General features: G+C 36.6%; 1 protein-coding gene across 1 annotated transcript; it reads right to left on the bottom strand.

Moving 5' to 3' along the window:
• Nucleotides 1-863: 863 nt before the first annotated feature.
• LOC107479135 (uncharacterized) lies at nt 864-5895 on the bottom strand. Its single transcript, XM_016099284.1, has 3 exons — nt 5281-5895; nt 4114-4219; nt 864-916 (listed from the first exon to the last, which is right to left on the bottom strand). The coding sequence occupies exons 1-3, from the start codon at nt 5893-5895 to the stop codon at nt 864-866; spliced, it is 774 nt and encodes a 257-aa protein (XP_015954770.1).
• Between the last annotated feature and the right edge of the window lie 4436 nt (nt 5896-10331).

Here is a 10331-nt window from a genome sequence, read left to right as displayed (position 1 = left end):
TTTCATTCATACTTAGTCGATATCGCCACTTTTTTTTTCTCTACATTATTTTGTTTTCTTTTTTTCCTGTTCTCCCTCATTCTTTCCTATCTTTTCATTCTTTTCTTTCTTTTGTTGTGTGTGACGGTTAAGTGAGTAGGTGAAAGAGTATGTCCATATTACAAATATAATACTCGATATTTATATTCTATAAATGAAAAATGAACATCTTTTATAAACATGATATTAACGTTTCTTCTAAAAATAGCATTGTAAATATAACGTTGATAATATTTTGATAGGGTGAAACCAAGGCTACTAAATTAATTTTTTGCATACTTAAGTACATTATTACAAATGTCAGACAATTTAGAATGGCATTTTGAAATCTAGTGTAGGTGCATGAGACAAAATAAGACAGAAGTAATTATGGAGTATTTGAAAGAAGGGTTAAGATAAAAGAACACCCAAAAAATCTTATGCATTAGGATTAGGGGTGTAATCGGTTCGGTTTGGTTCGATTTTGGACCGAAAATCAACCGAACCGACCTGTTCGGTTTTACAACAATACTAAGAGTTCGGTTTGCTATTTTCTAGACAATCGAACTGAACCAAACCAACAGCGGTTTGGTTCGGTCGGTTTTTTCGATTTTTTTAAATCTAATAATCAGAATTAAATCATCATAAAATAAAATTTAAAACCATCAATCAACTAAAATAATAAGAGTACATAACATCTAAATTCAATACAAATTCAACTTGTCCCAACAATTAAACATAAAACAAAGACAGTTAAAAATGTCTAGCAAACAATAAAAACAAACACACTTTAAAAAGTGAAACAACCACTTTAAACCAAATAAAAACCAAAACAGCCACCATGCTTAATCTGAATCTACACTAGACTCATCATCATCTTCTCCTGTTAATGCAATTTCTACAAATACAAAATAAAGAAATCAATATAGATTATAAAGATAAACTATGAATACATAACAATAAAACAAAGACAGCAATTTTATTGGAAATCAGCATTCAAACTTGTTCAAAAAGCCACTTTCCAGCATTTATGCAACAGCAACAAATTATGAAATATACTAAGTTCAAAACACATTAATTAAAGCAAAATAAAGCAACAACAACATATTAGGTCATTAAAGCAACAGCAACAACATATTAGGTTATTAAAGCAACAGCAATATATAAAGATAAAAACAATCAAAGACTAAAAAGATAAAGTAGCAACAGCATTTAAAGAATATTTTTATCGAACAACTTAATAATTTATAATTCTTTTATATGTTCCTAATATATTGTTTTTTCTTATGAAAGAAAAAGATAAACACAACTAAAAAGATAAATTCTTCCTAAACTTTTACAGGAAATATTTATCACATGGACTCTCTCCATTTCAAACTTCATCTTAATGGATTCTTAAATATTCTTTTTGGCATATAATATTTTTGGCATAAATAAAATTATTTGTGAGATCAGCTTTCAAGATGCCAAAAAACACATTCATTCACCATAAGATACGAAACAAAATAAAATAAAATAAAAACATATATAGAAAATGCAACGCGTGCTTTTGGCAGTAGAATGAAAATTTCTCCATCATGTATCATGTATGTATGTATGTGAGTGGCAAATCTTATCAGAAAGATTCGATTTGGTTGCCAAATTTCCACCAGGTACCAACAGACATGCATGAACAACCTTGTGACAATGAATTTTTATGAGAGCAACGAGAACAGACCAGCAACAAGAACATCTCATAAATTACAACAAATTGTGAAAAAATCAAGTTACTAACCTCAGAAGAAGACACTGAGTTGCAGGAGAGGGCTCGGACTAAGGGTTTGTTCGGCGACGGAGACTGTTGCTCGGCGACAAAGAAGAACGGATCAGACGAAGATTGACGACGGCGTGAAGACTGCGGTTAGAGATGGCGCGATGGAGATCGACGGCGTCCTTCACCGTCACGATGGACGACTTGCGACTGAACTCTGAAGGATGGCGGCAGCTCTCTGGCTCACTGGCTCTCTCAGGCTCTCATCCTCTCAGAGTCTCAGGCATGGAGGAGAAAGAGGGAGAGTGAGTTTACTGAAGCTTTGTGTTGGGGGTTGTGTGTGACTGCACTGAGTGGTGTGGTAAGTTAGGGATTTGGGGGGTTTAGTTATTAGGTTAGAGGGCAAATTTGTAAAAACGAGTATTTCTGAACCTATTATTCGGTTCGGTTCGGTTCGGTTTGGTTCGGTTTTTGCCGAACCAATCGAAAACCGAACCGAACCGATCGATTTAATTCGAAAAAAAACTAAAAAAACCGATTTTTTCGATTTTTTATTCGGTTGTTGTAAATTTCGATTCGATTTTGCAGTAAATTTCGGTCCGGTTCGATAACTTACACCCCTAATCAGGATGAGATAAAATCAAGTAGATTTATAAATGCAAACTAGATAAAACAAATATGAATTTGAGAGGTGAGATTAATGACACCAGATTTTATTATTTTTAATTTTTTGGTGCAATAAAATTTATATCTAATCTTCACCATTAAGATTGTTAGATAGTCCAAGTCATTTTAACTTGCAAAATATATGAATAAACTCGACTTGTTTAGAGATGATTCACAATCAAATTATAATCATGTACAGTATGTTGATATCTCTATCCTTTCCCAAACCTAATGGATGTGCTACTGTATTACAATGACGTAAGATAAATAAGCAACCAAATCTTACAAATGATTATTTGAGAATTTATCATAAAATTCAAGAACACCACTCTCTTCCAAAAATAAATAAATAAACAAATAAAACTTAGCATACAATTTTTCCTTCCTAAGTATCTCCAAAATAGCTAATGACATTAATGTTGAAAGCTCACACAGTTTGAACCGTGACTTAAAATACACATTTCACTAAATACCTTTTTTTGAAATAAGCTATCATTTGAAGTCGTGATTAACTTTTTTAGCTTTTTCTCACTAATAGAATATAGACGATGTTTTTGAGATAAGCTATCACTTGGAGTCGTGCTTAAAAAATAGATTACTCATATTCAAATTTTAAGGTTGTTTAATGCTTCTTCAGATCAAAATTTACCTAATTTGCATATATTATTTAAGAAAAAATTTCTTAGTGTATTTAAATATTTGAAGAAATGTTAGATAACAAATAATGGAAAAATTAAATTATATTTAAGTTCAAAACTCAATCTAAAAATTCGTAAACTAACATGGCATTGGTGATCACATGTTTCCCAAACTCTTTGAGGGAATTTACAATATCCAAAAATTTAGCTCACATTTTAGCTAAATTTTCTCCCTGTATCATTTTCAAATCCTCATAATCATAGCGATTGATCGAGATATTTATCTAGGTGTTTTTAAACTCTTTTATGCCTTTATGCATCATTTCATCCTATCCCAGATCTCTTTCGCTATATCACAAGAAATGATCTGGTCATATTTAAACTTTCTCAGAACACATATTATTATGTATTTAACTTTTGAATTCAATTGACTTATGTCATATGAGCATTATTTAACTTTCGAAAACCAAATCGGTCAATAAACCGATAAAATGATTGATTTAATAGTTCAATAATTTAATAGTTTAACCGAAGTTCAAGCAGAGTTTAACCGATTTAATTAATATAAAATGAAATAATTAAAAATTTTATTTTCAAAAATAAAAATTTATAATTAGCAACCATCACAAACACAAACTTACACAAATTAAATACAGTCAACAGCTAAATATGAATTATTAACAAAGATTTATACAATTTCTAATCACATCAACAAACCAACAACACATGCAACATCAGAACACAATCAACAAATATTTTTTTTTTTGGAACAAAAAAGAAGCTCAACACGAAAGTAGAGCGAACAAGTCTGTAAAACAATAAAACAATGCCTATTTTAAACACCTAAAAATTTATTCCAATGTCATTCCCGGCATTGCCATCAACAACTAAAGGGATCCTGATTCCTCCACTCCTTGTAATTGAGAAGAGTCATATTGATGATTTCCTCTACATATTTTGCTGTATTCTGAAACAATCTCCTGTTTCTTTCCAACCAAATGTTTCAAACTACAGTAAAGAAAATGATGAACCACTTCTTACGCTCCTCCTTCCTAAAAGTTACACCTGTCCAGCTTAAAAAGTGTTCCTTCATTGTACCCGGGAAGGACCATTGTCTGCCAAGATCAAATAACCAAGCGCACCACACCTGCCAAGTAAAGTCGCAGCCAAGAAACCAGTGGTGAACATATTCAACATCCTTATTACACAAAAGACACACATTATCCTTCGAATTTATAATTCCGAGACGACCTAATCTTTCCTTTGTAGTCACCCTGCATATCAAGACAAACCATGTGAACAGCTCAACTCTTGGGGAGAATAACCCTCTCCAAATAGTCTTAGTGAAACTATAACTTGTTATGTTATCTGGAAGCGTTTCTGCTTGCAACACTTGCACAAAATTGATAGTAGAAAAAGGATTTGGATCCTCTAAAGTTTAAATTTCACTTTAGAGAGTAAAATGTGATCTTTCTACCCTTGAATGGTTTCTCTTTCATATTTATTCTTGGTCCCACATATGAAATAAATAGTGAAAGATCACACTTTACTTTCTAAAGTAAAATTCAAACTTTAGAAGATCCAAATCCGTAGAAAAAACACCTTATTTGTCAAACTTCCAGACCACTCTATCCTCTCTGTCAATAGCTACTTTAACCGGCCTTAGAGTGTCATGTAACTGGTTTACAAGTTCTAACTCCCATTGAAAAAGCTCATGCCTCCACTGAAAGTTCCAAATCCACACTAACCCATCCCAAAAGCCACACACCCTTATGACTGATCCTTTTTGGATTGAAACCGAGAAGAGCCTTGGAAACCTATCCTTCAAAGAGCCACCACTTAGCCAAATATCTTCCCAAAAGTGAGTTCTTCTTCCATCACCAATCTCCATGGACAAGCCAGTTATAATCTTGTCTCTTATATGTTGCTCCTTTATTTGCAGCTAACATATATCCTTCCATGGACCCCCTCTAGTAGGTAATGTCTGGGTTGATAATAGCGCATTAGGAGAGAGATTGTTACAAGAGCACACCACCTTTTTCCACAATGGACACTCCTCCTTTGAGAACCTCCACCACCATTTAAACAGTAGTGCTATGCTACGAACCATTGCATCTCTGACACCTAACCCACCCAGCTTTTTTAGGGCTTGGACCACTTCCCAACTAACCAAAGCCACGGCATTTTATATAAGCCTAAGTAATATACCGGTAAGCTATTTAGTACTGCTTTGATGAGCACCAACTTCCCGGCTTTGTTCAGTACCTTAGATTTCCACAAGCTGAGCTTCTCCTCCACTTTGTCTATAATTGGCTTCCAAATCTTAACTAACTTCGGGTTAGCTCCTAGAGAGACGCCAAGGTATCTAACTGGAAGAGTAGCTTCCTTGCACCCCAGCAAGCTGCACATACTTCGAACCCACTGCTGTTCAATATTGATTGGGATCAAACTGGACTTGTCAAAATTGATACTTAAACCCGACATCAACTTAAAGCATCGTAGAAGCCTCTTGTAATTCTTAATGGTCTCCTCCTCCGGCGGACAGAACAACACACTGTCATCAGCGTATTGAAGATGTGACAATTCAATGTTGTCTCTCCTAACGAGTAAAGGGGTTATCTGGCCGTTTCTTACTGCCTCTCCAATCATTCTGTTAAAGACGTCAACAACAAGCACAAACAAGAATGGAGATAGATGATCACCTTGTCTCAGACCTCTTTCCGTCCTGAACGGCTTCGTTGGTGAACCATTTATCAACACCGACATAGAGGTTGTGCCGACATACTCCATAACCCATTCCCTCCACCTTCGGTTAAAACCCATCTTCTACAGGACAATGTCTATAAAACTCCACTTGACCCTATCATATGCCTTTTGAAAGTCCAGTTTAATTATTGTCACTTCCTTTTTCCTTATTTTAAGCCAATGTACTGTTTTACATGCAATAAGTGCCTCGTCATGTATTTTCCGACCCTTTACAAACGCACTCTGAGTCTCTCCAACCAGGATTGGCATAACTAATCTCATCCTCCTGACCAACACCTTAGAAATCACCTTATACACACAACCCACCATGCTGATTGGTCGAAGGTCCTTGATCTCCTTGGCCCCAATGAACTTTGGTGCCAAAGCAACCCAAGTTATATTAGTATTGGGCGGTAACCTAGAAATCTGAAAGAACCCCACCATAGCTACTGTGAACTCAGCGCCGATCCCGTCCCAGCACTTCTTAATAAAATTCAAGTTGTACCCATCACTTCCTGGTGCCCTAGAAGATTCACAGTCCCATACTGCATCTCTAATCTCCTCAACCGATGCAACACCTCTAAGGCCGCAGCAACCTCTTCAAATATCTTACCCACCAGGTCATCCCTAAAACCCACCATAGGAGACTCTTCCTGATGATAAAAATTCTTGTAGAACTCTTTGATAGCAATTTTTATCCTTGCTTGATTTCTTACCAATCTTCCATTAATTACCAGCACATCAACCATGTTGTTCCTCATTCCCGTTGAAGCTATGTTATGGAAGTATCTGGTGTTTTTGTCCATGTCCTTTGCGAGACGAGAAAGCGACATCTATTTCCAGTGAACTTCTTTTCTCAGATACCACTTCTCACAACAAGTCACTAGCACCTTTCTTCTTACCTCTCCTGTTCCATCATATACACCATTGCTTACCATGTCATCTATCTTCTTAATCTCTTTCTCAAATTTCATAATCTTGTTATCCATGTCTCCAAAATTGTCTCTATGCCATCTTTCCAACGAAATCGTCAACGCCTTCAATTTGTCTGTGAACTATACTTTCCCTAGCCCCCTCCATTCCTCTTTTACCATTCTGAGAAAACCTTCATGTGTAAACCATGAGTCTAGACTTCTGAACGGTCTAGGTCCATCTCTCAACCTTGAGTCTTCCACTATCATTGGGCAGTGATCTGAGAAGCACCTTGGTCCTCCTCTTAAGCGAATCTCTAGGAACTCCTCAACCCATTTCAGACTAACCAAAACTCTATTAATCAGACTACAAGACTGGCCTCTGAACCACGTAAACTTACGGTCATTAAGCAGTAAGTCCAACAAGTGCATATCTTGTATCCAATCCTTAAAGTCCTCAGTAGACACTGTTAGGCTAGTAGTACCTTTTCTTTCCTCAACATTTACAATTTCATTAAAGTCTTCCATGAAACAACAAGGGACCTAGCACAATCCAGTAGTATAGCTCAACTCCTCCCACACAACAAGTTTCTCCTCTCTAGTATGAGCACCATAAACTAAGAACAAAGCACAGTTGAAATCATTCTTTAATATGATCCCTTCTACACACAACCATCTCTCCCCTTTATAACAGTTATTCATTTTAAAAGCAGTTTCATCCCACATTAACAACAACCCACCCGATGCACCATCAGCCTTTACATATGCCCACCCAGCACTATCACACCCCCACAAACTAGCCACATCAAACTTTGTCACTATAGGTCTTTTAGTCTCAATCAGACCTGACATGTTCAGCCTATATTTTTTCTAAAAGCCCTTTATCATTCTCACTTTACCATTCTCCCTCAATCCCCTAACATTCCATGAACTAAAGATCATCTTAAAATATTATTACACACCTTGTTTTTATTCTTGGGTCTGCAACACCTTGCTTTTGTCTTTTGTTTTGCCATTCTCCTTTTCTGAGCAATTTTTTTCATTTTGAGCTTGGAGAATATCCATGATATCATCCTCTTCGTTGTACAGCATAGCACCAAATTCCACTACTACTTTCCATGTCCTCCTGTTTTCCAGCTTCTGCTCCTCCAATGTTGAGCTTTGATTGTCACCAATTTTTGCATCATTTTCAGCTACGTTTTCTCCCCTTTGGGCATCTTCAATTCCTTCCCCACCCTGCACCAATACCTGCTAACCTTCATTCGACCCACAATGTCCATTTACAACATCAAATACAACACCTTCTTTATTTGCCCTGCCTCTATTTACAATTTCCCTTTCAATTTTGTTCTCCCCATCTGTGTTATTTTTGTCATCAATATCCCCAAAATTCCCATCATCACTAACCTCACCTAGTCTGCCATTTTTGCCTCGGCCAGCGCCTTCATCCCGCCGCTAACCACTTGGATCTTGATGAGCGGATAATTTATACGCTTTTTGGCATTGGTTTTAGATAGTTTTTAGTATAATCTAGCTACTTTTAGGGATGTTTTCATTAGTTTTTATGCTAAATTCACATTTCTGGACTTTACTATGAGTTTGTGTATTTTTCTATGATTTCAAGTAATTTCTGGCTGAAATTGAGGGACCTGAGCAAAACTCTGATAAGGAGGCTGACAAAGGACTGCTGATGCTATTGGATTCTGACCTCCCTGCATTCAAAATGGATTTTCTGGAGCTACAAAACTTCAAATGGCGCGCTCTCAATGGCGTTAGAAAGTAGACATCCAGAGCTTTTCAGCAATATATAATAGTTCATACTTTATTCGGGATTAGACGACGCAAACTGGCGCTCAATGCCAGTTCTACGTTGCATTCTGGAGTCAAATGCCAGAAACACGTCACGAACCAGAGTTGAATGCCAAAAACATGTTACAACTTGGCGTTCAACTCCAAGAGAAGCCTCTGCACGTGTAAAGTTCAAGCTCAGCCCAAGCACACACCAAGTGGGCCCCGAAAGTGGATTTCTGCATCAATTACTTACTTCTGTAAATCCTAGTAGTTAGTCTAGTATAAATAGGACATTTTACTATTGTATTAGACATCTGGGATTGTATTTTTGATCTTGTGATCATGTTTTGGGGGCTGGCCATTCGGCCATGCCTGAACCTTCATCACTTATGTAGTTTCAACGGTAGAGTTTCTACACACCATAGATTAAGGGTGTGGAGCTCTGCTGTACCTCGAGTTTTAATGCAATTACTACTATCTTTTATTCAAATTCAATCTTATTTATGTTCTAAGATACTACTCGTACTTCAACCTGATGGATGTGATAATTTGTGACACTCATCATCATCCGTCCCTATGAACACGTGCCTGACAACCACTTTCGTTCTACAAGTGAAAGCTAGAGTGTGTATCTCTTGGATTCCTGATGCACGACACATGGTTGCCTTTGCCTGACAACCGAGCCTTCCATTCCGTGAGATCAAAGTCTTCGTGGTATAAGCTAGAATTGATGGCAGCATTCATGAGAATCCGGAAAGTCTAAACCTTGTCTGTGGTATTTCGAGTAGGATTCCGGGATTGAATGACTGTGACGAGCTTCAAAATTGCGATTGTTGGGCATGATGACAAACGCAAAAGAATCAAGGAATTCTATTCCGACATGATCGAGAACCGACAGATGATTAGCCGTGCCGTGACAGAGCATTTGGAGCTTTTTCACCGAGAGGATGGGATGTAGCCATTGACAACGGTGATGCCCTACATACAGCTTGCCATGGAAAGGAGTAAGAAGGATTGGATGAAGGCAGTAGGAAAGCAGAGATTCAGAAGGAGCACAACATCTTCATACGCCTATCTGAAATTCCCATCGATGATCTACATAAGTATTTCTATCTTTATTTTCTGTTTATTTATTATTATTATTCGAAAACTCCATAACCATTTATTATCCGCCTGACTGAGATTTACAAGATGACCATAGCTTGCTTCATACCAACAATCTCTGTGGGATCGACCCTTACTCACGTAAAGTTTATTACTTAGACAACCCAGTGCACTTGCTGGTTAGTTGTGCGAGGTTGTAAAGAAAGTGCTGAGTTATAAACGCGCATACCAAGTTGAATGCCATTATTAGAGATCACAATTTCGTGCACCAAATTTTTGGCGCCGTTGCCGGGGATTGTTCAAGTTTGGATAACTAACGGTTCATCTTGTTGCTCAGATTAGGTAATTTTCTTTTTGTTTTATTTTCGAAAAAAATTTTAAATATTTCAAAAATTTATCACCTGTTTTCGAAAATTTTTCAAAATTTTTAAGAATGAACTCTAGAGTTTCATGAAGCATGTTGAAATCTGGCTGGCTGTAAAGCCATGTCTAATTCTTTTGAACTGAGGCTTCCAAACCATTAGCATAGAGGCAAGTTAATTGAAATATCAGTTGTTGTATGCCTGATTTATATCCTTAAACAGGCTGGCTATTAAGCCATGTCCAATCTTTGGATTGGAGCTTTAGGCCAACATTGAAAGATTCTTGGAATTCTTATTAAAAATTTTGAATTTCTTATTTTTTTCTTATATGTTTCGAAAAATATAA

The sequence above is a fragment of the Arachis duranensis genome, chromosome 3 (assembly GCF_000817695.3).
Source record: "Arachis duranensis cultivar V14167 chromosome 3, aradu.V14167.gnm2.J7QH, whole genome shotgun sequence".
Taxonomy (NCBI): domain Eukaryota; kingdom Viridiplantae; phylum Streptophyta; class Magnoliopsida; order Fabales; family Fabaceae; genus Arachis; species Arachis duranensis.
Note: the sequence above shows the minus strand (reverse complement) of the source record. Positions and strands in the feature narration are given on the sequence as shown.